Here is a 24,176-nt window from a genome sequence, read left to right on the forward strand (position 1 = left end):
TATCTATCTATCTATCTATCTATCTATCTATCTATCTATCTATCTATCTATCGTGTATGCAGTGTTCTGCCTGCATATAGGCCTGTAGGCCAGACAAGTGCACCAGATCTCGTTATAGATGGTTGTGAGTCACAATGTGGTTGCTGGGAATTGAGCCCAGGACCTTTGGAAGAGCACCCAGAGCTCTTAACCTCTGAGCCATCTCTCCAGCCCCTTAGAGTGGAGTTTTTTATTGGCCTGATATTAGTGCCCCTACCTGGAAAAAAATAGACATTTGTTTACATCTCTCCAGGAAAAGTCACAAACCACCAATATTATCAGTGAATAAACAGTCCCAGTTACAAATGTTTAGTCACCACATTCACTATTGTAAAGTGGAAATACAGTATGCACAAGATGTAAAAAAAGAGATAAGTACACTCTTAAGAGAGATTTCACATGTCAAATGGAGAAAAAGGAAAACTTGACAATGTAGCTCCTACAGCTGTACAGGAAAATCTGTACTTGATATAGAGAATATACATTTCATATCAGCAGTTACAGAATATCTGTGAACACAGATCATAGCTAAGGGGGAAAGGCACAGAAAATTCAACAAAATAGAACAAAAAATACCAGTCTCTGAGAACAAAGTAATATGTCTAGGAACCACCAATGTGAGCAACCGCACATTTCTAAAGCTCCTCTGTTAAAAGACAAACAAGTCATTTTTTACTGTTGAGTGAAAAGGGAAAACAAAATTAACTATAGAACTTAAAAACAAGAAAGGATAAATGTTAGGTGATGCCATTAGATTGAATGTCATTTTGAGTCTTAAAAGAGGATATCAAGCTAATTGTTGTTTGGTTGAGATTTTTTTTTTTTTTGGTTCAACTCCACTATGTAATCTTTTGGGAGAGTTTGGTAGAACATAAGTGCATATATTTGATAGTAAAAGTGTTCAGTGTTAGGCTCTACAGCTTCAGAATAGCTATTCAAACTGTACAGAAGCTCATTTAGATGTATATAGCCTTTGGACCTGGTTAATTGTGAGGGGTGATTTTTTTTTATTAGAGTCTTCACAGTGATGTTTTAATTTTTAAAAAGGATATAATGAAAATGTTTATTTTAAAAATCCATATATAAAGAAGTTTTATGTTAGAAAGCGTGAAATGATAAATGTAAGATGATTTTTAAATAGTCTATGTTAAACACTTGGACAATTATATGAAATCTGCATACCTTTAAAGAAGCAATCACAGACATAGCCCTACATTCTCATTACTTAGTAAACTGAGGCAGGAAGATTGGAAGGTTGAGGTAAGCCTGGGCTACCTAATGAGGTCCTGTGTCAAAACCAAAACAAAATTAATAAATCACAATTGAACTCAGTGGGGGAAAAAAAAGGAAATTTTAGGCCAGGTGTAGAGGCACATGCCTTTAATACCAGCACTCGGGAGGCAGAGGGAAGTGATGTCAGTGAGTTGGAGGCCAGCCTGGTCTAAAGAGTGAATCCAGGATGACCAGAGTTATGTAGAGAAACGCTGTCTCAAAAAGCCAAAAAAAAAAAAAGTTTTCAGAGAAGAAATAGAGCATTGTGTACTTATTAATGTGTCTTATGACAATATGTCACATAACCCAGGCGAGTCGCCTCAAATTCACTATGGAGCCACGTGGTGAGCTTGTGCCACTAGGCCTGGCTCATGTACTACTAGGAATTTAATCCAGAGCTTTGTGTGTGTGGTTCTCCCAACACTAGAATTAGAGTTATGGGCTGGAAGAGAGGGAACAGGACAGGAGCCTACCATAGAGGTCCTCTGATAAACTCCATCCAGCAGGGGGTTGAAGCAGATGCTGACACTCAAAGCCAAACTTTGGGCAGGGCACAGGGAGTCTCATAAGAAGAGGGGATGTAATAGAAGGACCCAGAGAGGACAGGAGCTACAGAAGGAGCCCAACAGAGCTATAAAATCGGGGCCCAGGGAGTCCTGCAGAGACTGATACAACAACCCAGGACCATGCATGGAGAGGACACACACACACACACACACACACACACACACACACACACACACACCAGATATAGCTGACTGGCAGCTCAGTCTCCATGTGGATTCCCAAGTAAGGGGAGCAGGGGATGCCTTTGTCATGAACTCGGTTGCCTGCTCTTTGATCACTTGCCCCTGGCCATGTGGTCTTACCAGGCCACAGAGGAAGAGGATCCAGCCAGTCCTGATGAGACTTGATAAGCTATGGGCAGATGGCAGAGGAGGACTTCCCCTTTCAGTGGACTAGGGTAAGGGGATGGGGGAAGTGAGAGGGAGGGTGGGACTGGGAGGAGATGAAGGAGAAGGCTTCATTTTACATCAAGACACAAAATGAATAAATTGTAAAACAATAATAATAATAATAAAATTAATTTTAAAAAGAAATAAAGTTATGGAAGAACTGTCCTTGAATTAAAAGACTACAGTAGACCCAGATGATATTTTAGGAAAAGTCTTCTCATATGTGTAAAACACATAATTTTTATGTCACCTAAGCCCTTCAGAGCTCATAAAAAGAAGAAAACTGCATAATCTTCTCATGCAAAACAAAACTGGAATGAAAAGACTGGAGACTCCCTGGAAGTTGAGACCAGCCTCGCTTGTAGTGTGGACGCTGGGAACCCAACTCAGGTTAACCGAAACAGTGCTCCTACCAGCTTAGCCATCTCCCCAACTCTGTTCGGTGTTTTAGTTTGTTTATTTGTTCCTCGACACTGGGAACTTGTTATAATGAAGATCTCTTTCTATACACATCAGCGTATTTTGGAGAGTATAGCTGTGGTTGAAGGGAACTGACTTTCAAATTCATCATAACAGGATATGGCTGCTATCGGCTGGTGATGGTCATGAGAAAGAAGGCCAGGCTGAACATCTACCGGGAATCCGTGTGTAAATCTGCAAGACTTTCTACCTTGTTAGAGCCACTTTTATGACTTGGGATGAACTAGAATTTACAATATTAGGTGCATCAACAAGGATGCATTGAGGATCTTTAAATGAATTTGTTTTCAACCTAGGAACCTGCCCCGGAGGGCCTCTGAAAGGCCCTGCAGATTATCAAAGCAGACGCTGAGACTTATGGCCAACTGTTGGGCAGAGTGCATGGAATCTTATGTAAAAAGTGGGAAATAGTAAGAGCTGGAGAGGACAGGAACCCCACAAGGAGAGCAAGAGAACCAGAAAATTTGAACATAGGGGTCTTCCCAGAGACTCATACTCTAACCAACTACCAGGCATGGAGATAACCTAGAACCCCTGCACAGATGTAGCCCATGGCAGTTTAGTGTCCAAGTGGATTACATAGTAATGGGAAGAGGGACTGCCTCTTACATAATCTGATTGGCCTGCTCTTTGATCACCTCCCCCTGAGGGGGGAGCCACAGAAGATGACAATGCAGCCACTCTGATGAGATCTGATAAACTAAGATCAGAAGGAAGGAGAAGAGGACCTCCCCTATCAGAGGACTTGGGGAGGGTCATGTATGAAGAAGGGGGAGGGAGGGTGGGATTGGAAGGGAAGGAGGGAGGGGCTTATAGGGGGATAAAAAATGAATAAAGTAATTTAAAAAAAATGAATTTGTTTAGAGTTTTCTCGGAAGTTTCCAAAGCAGCAGGGAATCTAAGACAGGAGGACCACAAAGTGGAGGCCAATCTGGACTAGATAGCAAATGGAGCATGTCTTTCTTTCTTTCTTCCTTTTTTCTTTAAGGCAAAACTTTAAATAACTTATACTGCTACCTATTTTTAATTTTTATTTTTATTTTTTTGTTTTTTAGAGACAGGGTTTCTCTATGTAGCCCTGGCTGTCCTGAACTTGCTTTGCAGACCAGTCTGGCCCTGAACTCACTAACTGCCTCTGCCTTCCAGTGCTGGGATTAAAGGCATGTACCACAATTACCCAGCAGCTACAGCATCTGTGAAGAGACAGAGCATAGATGCGCATGGCAGGGTCTGCTTATAACCCAGGTACTTGGGAGACTGAGGGAGGAAGAGCTTAAGTTTGAGGCCAGCCTGGGCTACATAGCAAGACCCTTTATTTTAATTGAATTAAAATAAAGAAGTATAACTTAATTTTTTTTTTTATCTTTAGTGTCTTGTCTCCAAAGAGCATGGAAAGAAGAGAGAAAGTTTTTCAGACCCTCCTTGCTGAGTGATCAAGTTTATTCCACCTGTGAAAACCCTTGTCAATTGCAAGTACTTTCACTGTGAAGCAGTGAAAATGCCCTTCCCCTGGGATTGTCTTCTAAAATCCCACCGTCTTAGTCCAGTAAAAGAACATCAGAAAAGTCCAAACAGGAGACATTCTACAAAGCATTTAACTGGAACAGCTCAAAACTGTCCAGGGCCCTGGGAAATGAGGCAAAATGATCCTAAATTCAAAGCCAGCCCCGGCGTCAGGAGATCTGTCGTGGTTTAGAGTAACAATGGTTAAGAGCTGTGAAAGCTAGGTAGTGCAGTATCTCAAGTGAGACGAGCAAAGGACACCAGGGGATCTATTTGTTGCTCTTCTGTTTCTGTGATAAAGTGCCATGGCCAAATGTGACCTACGGAAGACAGAGTTTATCTCGACCTATAATTCCAGAGGAGTAAGAACCCATCATGGCAAGGAAGCTGAGATCACACTTATAACTGCAAGCTTGAAGCAGGAACAGCAAAAAGGAAGGTGTCCCAGACTCCACATGCAGTGGCACCCTTCCCCCAGCAAGGCCACACCTCCCAAACCTCCCCAGACAACAACTGGAAACAGCGCGTTCAAATGTCTGAGCATAGGGGGCATTTCTCATTTAAACACCATGGGAGAAAACTAATAGAATCTGAGCTGCTCTGACCATGGCACTAGTTACTACTAATGTCTGGATGTTAGCTCCTTAGCTGTAATAAGTGCATCTAACAGCGTGGGAGTTCAGAAATGGGGAACTTGCATGGGGGAGATAAGAAAACGGCACACGCTATTTCTGCCACACTTCTGTAAGTCGAGATGTATTCTTTGGAGCAGGAGAGATGGCTCCGCAGTTAAGAGGACCCAGGTCTTGTTCCCAGCACCCACACTGTGGCTCATGACAATCTATAACTCCATCCCCAGAGACCTGGTGGCTTCTTCTAGGCTTCATGAGAACTGTATACACATGGTGCATATACATACATGCAGGCAAACACTCATACCCATTTGAAATATAAAAATTAGAGGCCTTAGTAAAAAAAAAATAAATGTGTCGAAAGGTAATATGCGAAACGCCTGGCACTTTTTCATGTGACTCCAAATAACCAGTGTCTGCCTGTGGCTGTTAAGGACTTTCTGTCAACTCCGTGATGACACCCACACTGACCAGACCTGTTCACGTTCCACCATCTCTAAGTATTTTCCAGCCGCTCCACTGCTGGGTATTTGCCTAAGGGGCTCCAACCTTACCCATCACAGAGACACTCACACACCGATGTAGTTTTCAGCACCAGTCACAGCAGAAAACTGCAGAACCAACCTAGGTGTTCACCAACAGAAGAACACATAATAACATGCGGTTCGTTCCCACACTGGGAACATCTTCAGCCGTAGAGCATGAAGTCATACTGTTTGTGGGGAAAGTGGATGTGACTGCACATAATCATATTAGATGAACTAGGCTGTTCTCGGAAAGATAAATACTGTATGTTTTCTCTCACTTGTGTTTGTTTTATATAGATACATAAAATTGTATATTTATCTATGACATGAAAGCGGAAGTAAAATTATCTACCAGGACAAAGGTGATCAACTGGGGTGGAGAGAAAATTAGAATATAAAAAAGAACTATGAAGCGGCCCACATAGATCAGTTTGTAGGCACCAGTGAACAGCTGAGAACGTGAGCACTTACCCAGACGGGGAAAGACTTCTGCAAGGAAGGGACTGGGTTTTCCAGTTCACTCCTGTTTTAGAGCTGTTTTAGCACTGTGTGTGTGTGTTTATGAGTGTGCATTTGTGTGTGCACAGCCAGAGGCCAATCCTTGACGTCATCCTCAGGCGTGTGACCCACGTCCTCTGAGACAAGCTCTCTCACTGATCTGGAGCCGGCCAATTAGCCTAGACTTGCTGTGGACCTCAGGGGTCCTCCTACTTCCTCCACCTCAGTGCTGGGCTTTACAGCGTGCATTGCCACACCTGGCATTTTAATGCATGTTCTGGGCATAGAACTCAAGGCAGGCACTCTAACCTACCAGTCTGCCCATCTCCTGAGATCTACTTTTAATAAACCAACAGCCAGAAGTGTTGGCACCTTCACAAAGCAGAAGGACCAATGATAGTGCAGCACCATAAGCAGTCATAAATTAAAAGGCCAGGGTTGCAGCAAGGACATAGAGCTCACCCATCTGCCTCTTAAGACAGCATATTATATTAAATATGTCAAGATCTTCAGATAGAGATAATAGGCAGGTGTGGTGACGGCAGATGGATATCAGTGCATTTGAGGCCAGCTTGGCCTACATAGGAATTTCCAGGTCACCCAAGGCTACACAGTGAGACCCTGTCTCAAAAGCCAACAAACAAAAAACACAGAATATAGGTAAGCTAGGCATGGTGATTTACACCTGTAATTCTCAACACTCAGAGGGATGGAAAAGAGGGTCACAAATTAGACGCCATCCAGAGTAACATAATAAGACTCCTGTCTGTCTGTCCGTCTGCCCATATCCATCCATCTATCTGTCTATCTATCACTCTATCTATCTATCTTTGAAAGGAATAGACAGTGAGGGAAGACGGCAGATTCTAGACATTCAGAACATTCCAACATCTCCACAATCTGGAAGAAAGCATAAAATGCATAGCCGCAGAGAGGGATGGTAGCAGGGAACAGCACAGGGGTACAACAGAAGACACTCAAGACTAAATAAAACCCAAAAACTTTAGATCTGTATGAGAAACAGAGGACTTGAACATCAGACAACATGGCAGGGAGATAAGAAGCACCTGCCCAGCGGGGTACCAGCAGATAAGAAAAGGAAAGCTGCACAGTGCTGACCCCCCACGTGGGGGTGACTGATGCAGCCAGAAGGAGCCATAAAGGTTCCCTGTGCTCGCGGAATGCTCGCTGACACTGCAATAAAGAGCATCGGAAGAGAGTTTTCCTCAGGATATGGTTGCACCTGCCGTTAGTCCCAGTACTCAGGAGGCAGACACAGGTGGATCTCTGAGTTCTTGGCTGGACTGGACTATACAGTGAGACCCTGGACAGCCAGGGCTATGCAGAGAAACCTTGTCTCAAAAAAAAAAAAATGGAAGGAAAGAAAGAAAGAAAAGAAAAGAAAGTCTTCCTGGCAAATTCTTCTACAAGAGCCCCTCCTTTCCAAGAGCCACTCTCCTCAATTAGCTAAGCAGACGACCAAGAATCTAGACAATGGCTTGTCCTCTGACTTGGGCACTGTCTGCTTTGGCCAAGCCGAGAGGACAGTGGGGTGTGCTGAGAAGTGGGAACTGTGCCCCTACCTCTGGGAAGAAGATCAAGTCTAGCTGTGCATAAACAGAGCAAGGGCTGGGACTGAGAACAGCACGGCCAGGGTGTACAAGCCTGTATCCTGCTTTATCAGCAGAACCTGGTTCATCTTGCCTGCTTCTAACCCTCAGAGCCCCAGCGACTCCTGGTAGAAGCATTCTGCTCAAACATTTTCCACTCCCATGCCTGTAATGGCAGAGTGATGATGTTGTTGGGAAAAACCCATGTAATTGGTCCTCCATGTTGGCTAATGGCAGCCTGAGGTAGCTCCTACACTCGCCTCAAAGCTCTGTTGGAATAAATATAGGAAGAAGTCAGCCCAGATAATGCAATCCTGATAATGCAATCCTCAGCTCTTCAAACAGGGTGGCGTACAACCTGAAACAGTACTTTGGGTTCTAATTTGTATGTCCCCTAGACCAAGTAAATGTCAAAGAGAGGTTGCGGGTGAGGGCACAGCATTGTAACATTGTTGGTTTTAACAAAATCCCAATCATTAGATTTTACCTGTAAAGACTGGGGAGTCAGATGCTGGGGTGAGAGCCTGCTAGCTCAGAGAGGCAGAGAGCCCCCAGCTGACCTTCCTCCTCAGCCAACATCCCTAAAGAAGCAATGTTCCTTCCCACACCATCCCCCCCCCCAAAAAAAAAGCCCTCCAATTGAATGTCCCTCCTTTCTACTTCCTGTGTGTCTTTCTACCCATCCTCCTGACTCCCTCTTGCTCTCTATGGGTTTTTTCTTAATAATCCCAAGGTTGCTCCCTGTCAACTGGTTGCTTGTCCCACCTCTTGAACCTATGTCTGACTTTATTTAATCCTGTTTATAATATTCAAACAGAAAGTTCTTGGATTAAAGTTGTGTGCTAGGGCTGAGCCATGCCACAATTAGAAACAGGACTTTTTTTTTTTCAGTAAGCAACACAATCTCGGGGTTCACAGTGTGATCAAATATCCTGCAACATAACACTGAGTTTCCTTGCTCAGTATCAGTTTTCTTGTTTTTCCTTCACTGTTACTTCTTACGTCTTTAGTTTGCAATATTTCCCACCTTCATTCTTTTAATTTCTTTTCCACATTTCCATTTCCTTTTAGATTTAATTGCTAATACTTTTGCATTTTTTTTTCTAATTTTTAACTTCTCTCCTTTTTTGTACTTGCTTATTGGGGATGTATCTGTGGTCCTCAATTGGGTTTCTATCACATTAAGATATCTGGTTTCTTTCCTGATTGTCATCATTGAGATTCCCATTCTCTCCCTCTGAATGGTAGTGAGGACTGAACGTGGCACACATACACATACAAATGGCCAGTTGCAATGTAGAAATAGAATAGAAATGAAAGGCAAAGCAATCTGACTCTTTAAAAAGCTATTAACCCTAGGTAATTAAATCAAAATTAAAATAAATTAAAATGCCAGACAAATACTTGAGAATTTACTTCAGAGAAATGATCAACAGTGTGAAAGAAGGATGCACATAAAAAGATGAATGGAGCGAGGAAGACTGCTCGAGAGAGAGCACTGGATTGGAAGAGATATTCAACTTAAACAAAAATCTGCCATGGGAAAGCATCAACAAGAAGCAAAATCAAGAAGCTCAAAGAACAGTAGTGATTGAAGAGGGAGGAGTTAACACATTCAGAAAACTTCAGAAGTAAATAATCATGATCAGCGCTTTTAAGAACTCCAGCGTACAAACAAGAGACCTCATCTAAGAAACGTGGAGTAGAAGTCTGAGCTGAAGTACAAACTAACAGCATAAAAACCTACTCAGTAAAATTAGAGCAGATATTTATCTCAATTCTAGGTAAAGATATGGACATTCATATATAGGAGGAATTTAAACCCCCAAATTGTCATGCCTGGAAAGGAGCCCCTTCATGTCATATTATCATTTAAAAACTAAGAGTTGGGGCTAGAGAGATAGATGGCTGTGTGGTTAGCTGCAGTCAGCTCTTTCAGATGACCCAAGTTTGATTGGCAGCACCCACATCAGGCTACTTATAATCTTCTGTAGCATTAGTTCCAGGGGATCCAACACCCTCTTTTGTCCTCCTTGGGTTCTGTACTCACATGCACAAAACTGCATGCAGAAAACACACACACTCAATTAATTTCTTAATTTAAATGTGAAGATTCAAGACTTGAAGGCTGTAAAAGTGGCAAGTGCTTTACAAAGACAAACTCATCAGAATTATATTGTGCCTGTGAGGAAGAACTAAAAGCCAGAAAAGCTTAGAACAATGCGGTTCAAAGCCCGAGAGAAAATGCCAGCCAAGAGTCAATATCCAGCACAATTTTTCTTTAAAAACAACAGAGAGACAAAGACCTTTCAAGATAAGCACAAACTAAATCAGTCTGTGCTGCTAAGTCAAGATCAGAGAATGTACTTAAGAGAATTCTCCACGCAGATGAGCAAGAAAGTCAAAATTATGAACATTTAATAAAACAAACAAAAAACAAGCCAAAAGCAGGAGATGAGGCAAGGTGATGGTGGAAGCACACCGCTCAGGCCTTTTCCACATGCATGCCCACGCTGGCCCAGTGCCTATGAGATAAGAGGAACCTAAGCCCCCACGGCAGCTGATGGGAGCAGTCAGAGGGTAGATCCCACTTCTCGTCCTGTGCACAATGACTTGGGACTCAAGATAAAATGGATCAGCGACCATAATGTAAGACCTGAAAATTTGAAATGAGAGGAAACCCTGTGGGAAACATTTTAATACCTAGGCTCAGGCAATGGAACTTTCGTCTTTTTAAATATAGTTTTCTCTTATTTTCTTTCTTTCTTTCTTTCTTTCTTTCTTTCTTTCTTTCTTTCTTTCTTTCTTTCTTTCTTTCTTTCTTTCTTTCTTTCCCTTCCTTCCTTCCTTCCTTCCTTCCTTCCTTCCTTCCTTCCTTCCTTTCTTTCCTTCCTTCCCCTTCTTTCTATTTTGAGACAGTCTCTTTATTATGTAACCCTGACTGTCCTCGAACTCACTATGTAGACCAAGTTGGCCTAGAACTCAAAGTGACCCACCTGCCTCTGCCTCCCAAGTTCTGGGATTAAAGGCATCCACCACCACACCCAGCTACGAAACATAACTTCCTTAACACAACTCCAATGTCTCAATGAATAACAGGAAGTTTGACAAGTGGGATTACATTAAAATGAAGTGCTGAACTTCAAAGGAAACAAGAATGTAAAGGTGACCTACAGAATGGAGAAAGTCTTTGCCAGCAACTCATCAGACAGAGGAGTAATATACAAAATACCAAAAGGGCTAAAAACAAGTAAGTATGCAAAGACCAAATAATACAACCAGAACAAATGAAGTGGACAAATGTCTACACTTTGTCAAAGTGTAAACAGCTAATAAAAATGTTCAGAGTTTTTAGCTGTCAGGGGAATAAAAGACAAAATGCATGAAAATTCCATGTCATCCCAGTTATCACCCAGAGCACAAAAATAATCAATGCTGACGAGGATACAGGGGCAAAGTTGAAATGTCTACACACTGTGGAGGGAATGGAAATTAATCCAGTGACTATGAAAATCAGCATGGAGGCCCCATAAGAAGATAAAACTAGTACTCGAGAGGCAGAGGCAGGTGGATCTCTCTGAGTTTGAGGCCAGCCTGGTCTACAGAGAGATTCTAGAACAGCCAATGCTACACAGAGAAACCCTGTCTCAAAAAAAAAAACAAAGAAAGAAACAAAAAAGAAGTCAAAAATGAAACTACCATATTATCCTGCTGTTCATTTCTGGGTGAACGTCCCAAAGACCCAGGTGATTCTCTACAGAAGTACCCTCGTGTTCATTGTAGTTCATTGCCAAGTTATGAATCAGCTCAGATGCCTATCAACAGCCAGATGGTTACAAAAAGAAAAGAACAGAACAGAAAAAAGTGGTGTATAATACAGAGCAGAGCATTATTGTTCCATAAAGAAAATGAAAATTTGTCATTTAGGGAATAATTTGGACATCTGTGAGTGCACGTGTGGGTAGAGACTGGGGGTCAGAGGACAGCTTGCAGGACTTAGTTCTCTCCTTCCACCAGGCGTGTTGGGGGATTGAACTCAAGTTGTCAGACACGATCAAAGAACATTGTTTGCACATATGGAAACACTGCATCAGAGCCCCTTTGAGCGACTAAATATCGACTAATTTAAACAAGAAAGTGACATGATAGTTTTAGAAAAGAAATCACAGGAGGGAAATATAACTGGGAAAGTTCCCGAGGCGATGGGGTTGTCTCATGACGCTGCAAGATAAAGCCCATTGGCAGGAACGCTCAGAAGCCAAATAAATGGCTGCAAACGCAAGTGTGTAAGGGAGGTAGCCATGCTGAACCAGCGACCTGTGGCGCAATATCCTATGACATCAGAAATGACAGGGGAAGAACATGGGGACAAACTTTTTTTTTCTTTTTTATGAAATAATGACTAACATTTTTTTCCAATTTAATAAGGGTTAGAAATGCACAAACCATGTTAAAGGGTTGGCCCAGCAGATCAGAGCATTGTCTGCTCCTCCAGAGGTCCTGAGTTTAATTCTAGGCACACAATTCTAGGTCCACACTTTGGCTTAAAACCATCTATAGTGGAATCTGATGCCTTCTTCTGGCGTGCAGGCACACATGCAGATAGAGCGCTCATAGATAGATAGATGGTAGATGGATAGATGGAACTTTAAAGAAAGACGGAAGGAAGGAAACCCACAAGCGCAGGAAACTTGGCGACCTGGCGTCTGTCTACATGGCTGCCGCTGAGCTTCTTAAATCACTTGGGAGGAGGGCCCACGCACCTTCCAGTAAGCCACTGGTCGTTTGGCCCCACTTTGCAAAATGCAGGGAGCCGCCTCCCGCCCAGGGAAAGCAGATCAGCTTAAAAACTGCCTCAGGCTTTCGATACAAGCAGTTCAGAATCTTTTCACTCCTAGGAAGAAAATTTAAATACATTTAGCATTGCATAATGATAAAGAATAAGAGTTCTAAATTAAACCAGGTATGTTGTCACGGCAAATCTCATTTAACTGCAACATGCGCGTATTCAAATATGAAGTAATTGTCTTTCTTTTTCCCAAGAAGCGAGGCCCCAAAGGTTTGAATGGTCTATGTTGTATGATTTGAATCCATAAACTCTTGGGGACATAGATGGAATAATGAAGGATCCATGTGCTTCATATGTCCAAACAAAGTGATGTAACTGTTATTTCATACATGCCTCCTTCCACAGCTGAGGAAATAGTTCTATCCAGTTCATAGGCTTCAGTCCCAGCGCCTTCATTACCATCCAGAAACACTTCTCAAATCATCTACAAATTTTCCGAAACACTAAATTTTTATTCTTTAAACACTTGATAAAAATACTTTGGATTTGTGCATAATGTCACTAGAAAACTTATACCAAGATCCAGCATCAAATCAACTGATCTTAGGAAAAAAAAAATCTGTTTTAAACAACCACCCTGTATAGATATATTTGTATTTTGTTCAATTTAAGTCTTTCGTGAAAAGTTTCCAAATGGATCCTTAGAATTTTTACAAAGATGTGAAAGCCTCCTAAATGAGAAACCATACGACAATGATTTTCAGTCTGTTTTGTCTTTTAAAAAAGTATCAGAGTTGTAGTTTGGATCATAAGTGTCTCTCAAAACTCATGTACTGAAGGCTTGGTCCTCAACTGATGGTATGATTGGGAGCCGAGGGATGATTAAGAAGGAGAACCTGGTGGGAGGAGGGAAGGAGATTCGGGTACACCACTGAGGGGACCCTGAAGCTTTGGCCTGCTCTCTCTCAGCTGTTTTCCTCTCATCTTTCCTCCCTCCTAAGCAGTCTTTAACTAACTGCCTTTACTCTGCTTGCATCCCCTGGCACGCACACTTTTCTACAGGACCAGCGTGGCAGGGCTCAAGGGCTATGGGCTGAAAAAGCATGACTCTGATAAAAATGAATGTTTCTCCTGCAAGTCTGTGCACCACATGCATGCAGTCCCCACGCAGGCCAGAAAAGGCCATCAGACCCACCAGAACCGGAGGTGTGTGCTGTGAGCACCACGTGGGTGCTGGGAACTAACCCTGGCTTTTAGCTGCTGAGCCATCCCTCCAGCCCCCCAAATCAGATCTTTTCTCCTTTACGTTTCATCATTTGATCTTGATAAAAAGTAAAAATAACAGACTGAGATCTTTCTAGATACTCTGTTCCCATAAGGATGCTTATGAGAATAAAATAATTGAGAGCATGCACAAAGTGAAACTTAATGTGTGGTAACAGTTCCAAACTTCTTTGGGATAAAAATACTTTTAAAGGAAACTTCGTGTGCACACACACATATGTGCATACGTGTGTGTGGGGGGGGGGGGGTGGGAATTGTCAGAAACTGAACCTAGAACCTTAAACATGCTATATTCTCCAGAGTCCACCATGGTGAGGTACTAACACCAACAGTGAACCCATGGCCAAGTTCTGATGAGAAGGTAGAGCTGATGGCTGCCTGTGCCCCTCACAGCCCCTCACACTCAGCCTTGTCTTTCCACTTTAAAGAGAGAATCAGTGACCCAGAACCAAACACACCTTCTTTTTCTCTTCCTTCAATATTTTTTGTTTAAATCCTCTACAGATTTAGAGTCGAGAGTGACCAGAGAAATGATTTGATTATCAATTAATATTCATGATTAAATATTATTTAATTAGAAATAATTATTAAAAGCAATCATCGATTGTTCATAACAAATATTAATTAATTAGAAATTATTTAATTTAGTATGGTGTTGTGATCAAGGCTTCAGAGAAAAAAGTCTCAACTTTAAATCCTAGTTTCACCTCTCACCACGGGACACTAGGCAGATTGCTCAAGTACTTTGCGTTTTCAGTGGCTGTGGTGTAAGCAAAGAACAATACTTGATTGTTCCTCACTTGTTAACTGTGCAAGCGAATGTACTGAAAGTTCTAGCCATGGTTTTAGGCACTCCTTATCTGCTGTTGCTTTCCTGACAGTTGTCAAAAGTGAGACGCAAAGCCATTCAGTCACCAAACCAGTTATCGATAAGTGAGAATGAAAGCACAAATCCTGCTCGCTATGAAAACCATTTGTCTCCTAGTCCTCTCCCCATATTCTCCGTAGCAGCGTCACTAAGTGGAAGGAAGCAGAGAACACACTGAGAAGCTTTGGTCTAGAGCAGGGGCAAGAATGGGTTCTCCAAGTTAGCGTGTTCTTCTTGGCCTTGCAAGCATTTCAGACACACCAGAGATATACCATTTCATTTTAAAATGCCACCAAGAGGCAAGCAAGATGGCCCAGTGAGCAAAGGAACCTGCTGTCAAGCCTAATGGCATGGGTTCCAGCACAGGGACATTGCGGATCCCAGTGCTCCAACATCCTCTTACCTTCATCTTTGATGATTCTGGCTATGTGTTATGGGAATTCCCTTATGCTTTTTCCCTTTGGGAAATCTTGTGCAGGCTTTGGTAGAGGATGTGAATGCATACAATGGCAATCTCTCTAAACAAAATAATTCTTTGGAAAAAAATTTCTGCCACTGTGGAGCCATGTAGTGTGATAACTCTGCCTCCTCCCACACATGAGTCTGAATTGTGCCCCTCTGATTGCACGAAAGAAGAGAGAAGTTAAAGTTTGATGGTTCCAGAAACTCTTAGGCACTTACACCTGGCCCCAAGGATGAAAGTACATTGAGAGAAACAATGTGTCCAGACCCCGAGTCTGAGGCCTTGGCGGTTGAGGGCAAGAGTTCAGTTAAGAAGCATAGAACAGTGCCCTTGATTGATTCCTTGGGTACAGGACAGGGTGAATGGCAAGGTCTGGTGTGCCCCACAGGGAGCAGATTCTGTTAAGAAGTTACGATGGCTTGTTCCCCCTTTGCCACATACAGGAGCATATGTTGAAGGAATTAGGAAGGTGTGGCATAATGGAAAAAGAGGAAGATGGGGAGTGTGTGAAAAGAATCGGCCCATATTGTAGGATTGAGGCACAATTAGGAAACAGCTCAATGCTTATTCTGCTACGTGGTACAAACAATGCATCATGCCCCTTGAGGAATGAAAATTGCCCTTACGGATTTGACTCAGTGTCAGGCACCCTCTGACCACAAAGGCTGAAAGCATGCAGGAGGAAATGTAAAGGGGCACCTGGTGGGGTTGCTGGCCCTTAGCAAACAATGGGAAGGAACGTAGATCCTTGCTGCACTTACTGCTTTTGCGTCAAAGAAAAATACTGTCATAAAGTTGATCACCTCTTTCATTCTGGATGTTGAAAAAATAGGACTAAACTAGGTTAAATACAATCGGTGAAAAGGTCATACATCTCTTGGAACCAGTAAGTCTTTTTAATATTGCTTGTGGCTAAGTTATTATGCAAACATAGACTAGAAAAGTTGTAGTTTTTTTTTTTTTCAATAAACACAAGCTATCCTGATTTGTCCTCAGACTGTGTCACTCTCCTTCCCTCGCCGACTCCACACCTCCTCTTTGGGACCTGAATCCCACTGGAGCTAGATGGTAGCACCTAATGGCTTGTGTTTGATCCCCAGGTCCTACGTGAATGAAGCAGAGAACTAGCTCCTACAAGTTATCCCCTGACCCCCACATGTTCACACTGGCACATACAGTAATCAATCAGTTGATTAAATGTAATTTTTTTTTTAAACTCCAAGTTAGTAGCATTCTGTATACAAATGCTTGGACCCACCTTTCACAATTTAGGTATTAGACACCAAATTCAATTCCAGTGATGAGCCACATTAAATCTAACAGGCAACTTCAGGGTGCTGAAGCACCGAAGATGGGCTTCGGGGAGCCAGGAGTTCCCAGAAGTAGCCTACCTGGTTCTCTTAGCCGTTGTCTCCATGCTGCCCTCAGCAATCGTCTGGCCGTGTTAAAATCAACTCCCCTCTGGGCACAACAATCTCAAATAAAGCCTTATTCGCACGGAGTGACAGGATTTCTTTCAAAATCGTTGACTGAAGTGGTCATTCCACATCCTGCTTTTAAAAGGCAGGGAAGAAGAGGAGGAACGCACGAGGAAGAAGAAGGAAAAGGAAGGCATGAAGGAGGGAAGGGATGAGGGGAGGAGGAAGGAAGGGAAAATGGGTTAGGGGCAACACAGAACATGGCAGCAGGGCGCCCACAGCCTCAGTTTACAGATGGCTATCACTGCACATTACCAGGACATTCAGACAATGTCCATAAAGACAGAAATGCAGCCTTTCTAATACCTCTCAGCTAAAAAGTGCCCAGGTCAAGAGACAGAAGACACTCCATACCCACTGGGAAGTTAAAGGAAGTAGTTGCTCTGAAAATAGATATTTTGGCTGGAGAAATGGCTCAGCAGTTAAGAACACTAGCTGATCTTCCAGAGGTCCTGAGTTCAATTCCAGCAACCACATGGTGGCTCACAACCGTCTATAATGAGACCTGGTGTCCTCTTCTGCAGGCATGAGTACATACTCACATAAATAAATAAATCTTTAAAAAAAAAAAAGAGAGGGAAGAAAAAAGATATCTTAGCTTTCTGGGTATATATAAAGTTTTGAGCTTTTAAATATTAAGAGTGAGTTAGGATTTTTAAAAGAAGATATTTTTATTTTGTGTATATGAGAGTTCTATCTGCATTAACATCTGCCAGAAGAGGGAATCAGTTCACATTATTTTGAGCTACCATGTGGTTGCTGGGAATTGAACTCATGACCTTTGGAAGAGCAGACAGTGCTCTTAACTGCTGAGCCATCTCTCCAGCCAACCAAAATCACATGTTCTTTTTTTTTTTTTTTTTAACTAAGTGTGGTTTTCTTTTTCTTTTCTTACTTTTTTTTTTTTTTAAGATTTAATTGATTTTATTATGTATACAATGTTCTGCCGGCCTGTACACCTGAAGAGAGCACCAGATCTCATTATAGATGGTTGTGAGCCGCCATGTGGTTGCTGGGAATTGAACTCAGGACCTCTGGAAGAGCAAGCAGTGCTCTTAACCTCTGAGCCATCTCTCCAGCCTGAGTTAGGATTTAAAAAAAGTGCGGGGAGGAATTATTAGAACAGGTACTTAGAAACCATTTTTGCTTTTTTAAAAAAAAAAAAAAAGATTGACTCCTTGGGTCCACAAGGTAACTAAAAGCAAAAATTTTAAAACAAGCAAACACAACCACAGAAAACCTGGCATCTCTGCCCTCTCTTAGTGTCTGCCTCCTTTACTTTAGGTCCGACGCCTACAGTCTGCATGAGCATATTAATTTTTATTAATCATTCAGCATGTCCGTTTACAATCTGCAGCCAACAAACCCATTTCATTTTCCTTCAGGGCTGAAGGCAGCAAGAGTCATTTTTAGAAAACAGCAGTCCCGTGAGTGTCAAAACCAGCAATTCCCCACAGGATGGAATAGTGGCAGAGGAGGACGACCAAGCGCCAGAGGGTACTACTACGAGGCAGGGCTACCGTGTCAGGAGAGCCAGGTTGCCCTGCTCAGCCCATTGCAGCGATTGGGACTACTCCGAGCTGTCTGAAGAATCAGAGCAGGCACAGTGAGCAAGCGGACCTCACTCTGACCAGAATCCCTCCCTATCATATCTCTCCCCTGCCCCAGGTCCTTCTTTGTTTAAACCCAAAATTCTATCAGCATCTGAAGATGGACGTGAGTCGCTGGTCCCCGCTAGCCCACAGGTATGGAATCTCCCTCCTCTGCCTTTCACAGTCACTCATCTCTTTCATTGGCGCTGTGGTAGTACAGCCTCACCTATCTGGGCAGCTGAAATCTGGAGTTTTACCCTTAATACTCTAGTAATGCACATCAGACATCTAATCTTGAGCTTCTAACATTCAGTAAAGAAAGTAAAAATTACTATCGTTTAGAAATGTATAAATGACGCCTGATTTATAAGGATTTTTAACACACTTACCTCCTAGGAGTCCCCTGAATGCCTGGCAATCGTGTTCAGGCTGTGGTTTAATTCACAGCGTTAATGAACTTCAGGTGTGCTCTGGAGATCCGAGGCTCACCCTTCAGTTGTGCTCCCTGCAGAGGAGAGGACCAGAGCTCACCAGAGAAACAGCCTGCTCAAATGGGAGAAGGCGGGGCCTTTTATCTGTCAGAACAGTGGCTTGGAGCCACCCTGTGTCCTCATATGATTCACCTTGACACTTTATCATGGGGTCACCAGCTCTCTGAGCAAGTTTTTGCTTCTTAAATAACAATACAGAATGCGGCCGGGCAGGGCTTGCAATCCCAGCACACAGGAAGCGAAAGCAGGATGATTGGCAGTTTGAAGTTATCCAGGGCTGCAGAGAAAGACTATCTCAAAATAAAAGCTAAAACCCAAACAAAATGATGACATAAACTGCAGAAAAAAGATGTCTACTATTTTCAAGGAAAACGGGCAGCAGAGGTGCAGCATACACACAGGTTGCTTCCACAACTGAAGGTTGTTGATTACAAAGCTCCCATAAAATGAGGTTAAATTTCTCCATCTCTTTCTTTTAATCACGATTTAGTCACTTTGTATCCCAGCTGTAGCCCCCTCCCTAGACCCCTTCCAATCCTCCCCTCCCTCCCTCTTCTCCTCCCATGCCCCTCCCCCAGTCCACTGATAGGGGAGGTCCTCCTCTCCTTCCATCTGACCGTAGCCCATCAGGTCTCCTCTGGGCTGGCTGCATTGCCTCCATCTCTTTTTAAATATTGTGGTTTGGTTTGGTTTGGTTTTAACTTGACAGAGCCTGTGATCAGTTATGTTTGAGGAGCTCAAGCGTCACTATTCAATAAATATGTTTTAAAGCCAAGATCATCTGCATCGTTTCTCAACAGTGTCAGGATCCAAAGGTGAAGCAATGAGGATCCTCCTTAAAGGGAAGCCACGGGAAGCATTTGTCCCCAAGGCTAATGGGTTATATTCAAGAAACAAGCCTGGGACTGTCTCAGAACTGATACATGATGTCAGGCTAAAAGGAAAAACATGGCCAGAAGAGCCTCAGAAGGCCAGACAAGAATGAAATCTGCATAGAGTTGTGTGACAGTCAAACTGAAGAAAGAGAAAGCAGATAATGACAAAGGTGACGTGACCAGAGGAGCAAGTGGCTGTAAATGATGACACAGGACACAGATGCCATTTCTGAGGGGACAGCAGTTAGACTGCTGGCAACTGAGAAGAGCCTCAGAAGTACAAAACAAACAGTAGAATTTCTTTTCAAGTGAAGTAAAGAACTACAACGGTGTGTGTTTGTGTGTGTGTGTGTGTGTGTGTGCAGTAAACCCAGGGCCTTGCAAATGTTAAGTACTGCTTTAGCACCCAGCTACAAAAGCATCTCAGTCAGACAGCTTGGAATTCCCAGACCCAGCATAAATGTCTTTTAAAAACCTGAGCACTTGGCACTTGGGAGAATTTCTTTGCTCCCACGGACAGCCCCACCGCCATGCACATTCAGAAACATTAACAGGACTTTGTGGGTTACAATTAAAGAAAAAGACATGAAGTCAGGACAGGCACATATTGGGATACAGAGAAAGCTGGAGAAGGGGAGTAGGGTGTGGAGTGTGGTCATATTTCATTGTATACTTACATGAAGATTTCAATAATGAAGGAAAAACATATGGAAAAATAAACCATTATCTACACAAAATTCGATTTACAATTTTTCTAATAGTTTAGAAGAAATTGTAAAATACTTAAATTTGACTGCAAATGTACCAAAACAGCACCCGGGGGAATATTTAAAACAGAAAATTACATTTGTTCGTTAAAAGGATAAATAAATAAACAAGCAAGCAAATACACAAAACAGAAAACAACATGTGCAAACATTCTCACCGTGTTGAGAACAGGGACTGTCACCAAGCCCTGCTACTGGAAGACTTTGGCCAGAAGGCAGAGTAACCGACCCGAAAGATATGAAAAGCGTGAGCAGTGGTAAACACGTGGGCGAATAGAGACACGGACAGCATGAAGTATATTTGTAACCTGTGCTGGGTCTAACATGCATTTAAAGTACCAACATATGAGAAAGTCAGCAGCATGTGAAGAATGAGCCCTCCCCACAGTATAAAATACGTAGATGTTGGTGAGTTTGTGAGTTTCAATTTCTAAGCAGGCCCCAAAACAACAAAAAAGGACAAGTCACTAAACGTTGAAGAGAAAAATGTTTTGTCAGTCAAAAAGGAAAAGAAGGAGAAACACAGAGAGGGTAAAAGCAATAGGAAGCCCAAACCAAGATGGCAGGTTTAAACCTGAGTTCTGTCTCTAGAACCCATCAAAGGTGAGCGAGGAAAAACTCCACAGTTATCCTCTGACCACCATGTAAACATGGCCACCATGGCACACAGGTGCCTATACGTGTTTCTGCAAACAGTGTATATGCAAACAATAATAATAACGATGATGATTTTAAAAACTAGTATCAGAATAATATACCTTGCTAGATCATTTAAAAATTTTTAAGTACATTTTTGCCTATTAGTACATGAATGTTTTGGGTGAGGGTGGGGGTGTTTTCTAATGTCACAGCACTTTTGGACCTCACCGTGGCTTGGCCTCCATTTCTAATATTGCCGACTCAAACTGCCACCTCTTTGGCTATCCAGACATGCTCCTGCACATCACCTCCATGGTCCTATGGACCAGCACCTCGAATCTGTGGACTCCAAGGTTCTACACCTGGCCTTCCCAGCTCGATTCAACCTTGACTCTCAGTTCACACTTGCAGCCTCCTGGGCTGGCTCTATAATAACACCCCAGCAGCTAACATCTTATCTAGTCTGGGTTGGCCAACATCTTATCAGCTCTCTCTCTCTCTCTCTCTCTCTCTCTCTCTCTCTCTCTCTGCCTCCAGTAAAGCCTCTTTGAACTTTGCTGTGGCTTTCTTAACCTGTTTGTAGCCATTCAATGACCTACTTATATACATGTATTGCTATATGTTGTGGATTGTGCAGTCCAAGGGTTAATCTTTTTTTGTATTTGTCTCCATCTCCAGATCATATGCTTCGTACATGGCTGCATCTAAGTAGGTACTTCATGAGTTTCTTTTTTAAATAAATATTTTCATTATTTCTTTGATGAGTTCATATAATATTTTTGCATTATTTTTACCCCTGACTCTTCCACTTAGATTCTGTCGGGTGCACTGCCACACCGCTGCCCACCCAACTTCCTGAATTTTCTGTTAAAAAAAATTTACTAACCCATCAATTTCAATTTGTTCATATATTTCTGTGTGAGTTGTTTTCCAGAGTACGGTCAACCTACCAGGAGCTATAATCTCAATGAGAAATGACTCTCCTTCCTCCCAGAAGCCATCCCAGTCCATAGCATCTCAGTTAGGACTAGATTCTTAAACTCCTTCCCATGCCATGCTCAAATGTTGCTTGGTTTGATCTTGTGCAGGCCTTAGGTAGGCGCAAAGCTGCCGTCAGTCTGCCTCGTCTAGAGCAGCAGCAGCGTCGCCTGTGTGGTTTTGAGGGTCTCTGCGACCCTGCTGCCCGACAGCTTGAGGGAGCTATCCCACGCCTGGCATTATTACTTTTTTAAATTTGGCTTCTGAAATGAGCATACTCTCCTCCCTGTGTAGGGTAACCTAAGGGCTCATATTAGCCATTAAGATTGTGATAAAATAACGTGTGACTATCAACTGCGATTTGGCAGAGGTATCAGGACAACCTGGCCAATGGCAGCTAATAAAAACAGCGTAGCCTTGAACTTATTGCCACTTAATACATTCTGACATTTTGGAAAGCTGCGAAAATGATCATCTATGTTTGTAATGTAGAGTACTCATGACTCACTTTGATGATTTGGTGTATAATGTGCTGTGAAAACAGGCAGGGGAAAGTAACCAGTTACTTCAAGAAATCATGTTTATGACTCAAAATGGCTACAGACATGTCAATCAGCATCCTTGTAATAACTTTGTGAGCAAGTAGTGTTGATATTGGTTGACACGGATGTGCTGGAAGGCTTCCAAGTTCTTGAATTCTGGAAGAAAAAAAAATGAATAGAGACACACAGTTACAGGAGAGGCAAGGAAAGTTCCCTGGGAACAAATGCATGCCCCAGTGAGGAAACAGGCCAGAGCAAAGAGAGAAAGTTACACGTTCCTGGCATGCAAAGAGTTGGGGCTTTGAAGCTACCTCGGCATAAGCTTTTGGCTAATTTGTATAATATGCACTTTTGCCTCCTTTGCATAGAATTTTTTTTTTCTGTGAAAGCTCTATTACAAGTAGCAGTTCCATATGCAATTCATGATTCACGCAGCTTATTACCATCATCTCACATCATGGTCTGCACAGTTGGCCTTGAGTGGGTGAGTGTCCACTTTTCCTCTTCCTCCTCTTTGCTAATTTGATTTCTTCATACACTGAAGTTATACTGAACCCAGGACCCTGTAGGCAGATTGCTTGTATCTAGGTGAATGGGCCTATCTGCCCTGGATCTGATATATTTTGCTTACTGCATTTTTCCTTCCATTCTTTTTTCTTCTTTTCTTTTCTTTCTTTTTGTATCTTGTTGAATTCATCTTGATGGAGATATACGCATCAAAGCATCCCATGACGCCCCAGTGCCGTGACTCCAATCAGTTAAAGACAATTCTGTCTTTCACGAATAGAAATGTGTGCATAGCTCCACCTGAAATAAGGCTCACATTATCTCCTTCTTTCCCCCTTCTCTTTTAAGTCCCCCAAAATTTTTAAATGCATTTCTCTTCACTCTTTTCGCCTCTCCTAGTTGAATCCCTTTAGTGTATATGAGTGCTACAGGAAAGACACACTTGGATCCAAAGCTCCACAGGGATACTGTTGCTGTTCCTTGATCACTAGTTGATGTTTTCTGCCTGTTCTCTTCCTGTTGTTCCCGAGAACGGCAGCCACAGACTGCTCCCTACCAGTATTTTCCCCTTGCTTTCTCCTCCAGCTTGCCTCCAGTCCTTCAACCTTGGAATCTTTCTGTTCACTCAGTTCCTACCAAGGCCAACTCTTGCTTTGTGGGTGCCTCCTCTTCTAAAAGCTGCCTCTGCCACACGCATGTAAAACAAAATATTTATTATTTTCTTTCCTTTAGAAGTTCAGATGGGACTGTTTTGTGTTCTGAAACATCTTTAGGGGCAACACACTACTCAACAGGAGCAAGCCTTCCTCTGGTGGCCCTGTGGGTGTGGGGTGTCACAAGACTCTGTAAGACTTGGCCATATAAATTTTAGAAACCTTGGGAGGGGCACCGTCTTTTACTTTGTACCAATCTCCTGAATTTCTTTGTTTAACCTGAAAATGTCTCTACAGGATCAGAATACCAACCAAATTAGTACTAAATTAAGGGGAAAGACCTGATGAGAGTTCCAGATGCCATGGCTATTCCTCTTTCAAGAGTCCCCGTTCTCCATCCACTCACTATTTATGGGACCCACACTCTTCAACCTGTTTTTCAAATGATGTCTGTAGATGATGATAACTCCAGGCTATCAGTCAGTGCCTGTTGCTACCACCTTCTTTAAAAAAAAAAGGGGGGGGGCCGTGGATCATCTAGACTCTACTGACAGGCAATACAAAGTGGAGGCCTCACACTCCCAAGCCTGTGATCCATTTCAGTAGGAAAGAGCCACAGAAGATCAGTGTTATTTTGTGACTTCATAAAGATTTTAGGGTCTCCAGTTCTACAGAGTAAATGTAAGGTAATATATATATATATATATATATATATATATATATATATATATAT

At 42.5% G+C, this 24,176-nt stretch overlaps 1 protein-coding gene across 1 annotated transcript in view; it reads right to left on the minus strand.

Moving 5' to 3' along the window:
* Olah (oleoyl-ACP hydrolase) overlaps window positions 1-16,338 on the minus strand; it is a 27,724-nt gene extending 11,386 nt beyond the window's left edge. Inside the window, exons 1-2 of the mRNA XM_055593746.1 lie at window positions 16,313-16,338; window positions 12,281-12,411 (exon numbers count right to left, since the gene is read on the minus strand). Of these exons, the coding sequence (XP_055449721.1) occupies window positions 12,281-12,411; window positions 16,313-16,338 (157 nt within the window). The remainder of the gene's footprint in view (window positions 1-12,280; window positions 12,412-16,312) is intronic.
* Between the last annotated feature and the right edge of the window lie 7,838 nt (window positions 16,339-24,176).

This window comes from Psammomys obesus, unplaced genomic scaffold, assembly GCF_907164565.1.
Source record: "Psammomys obesus unplaced genomic scaffold, mPsaObe1.curated_primary_1811, whole genome shotgun sequence".
Lineage (NCBI taxonomy): Eukaryota > Metazoa > Chordata > Mammalia > Rodentia > Muridae > Psammomys > Psammomys obesus.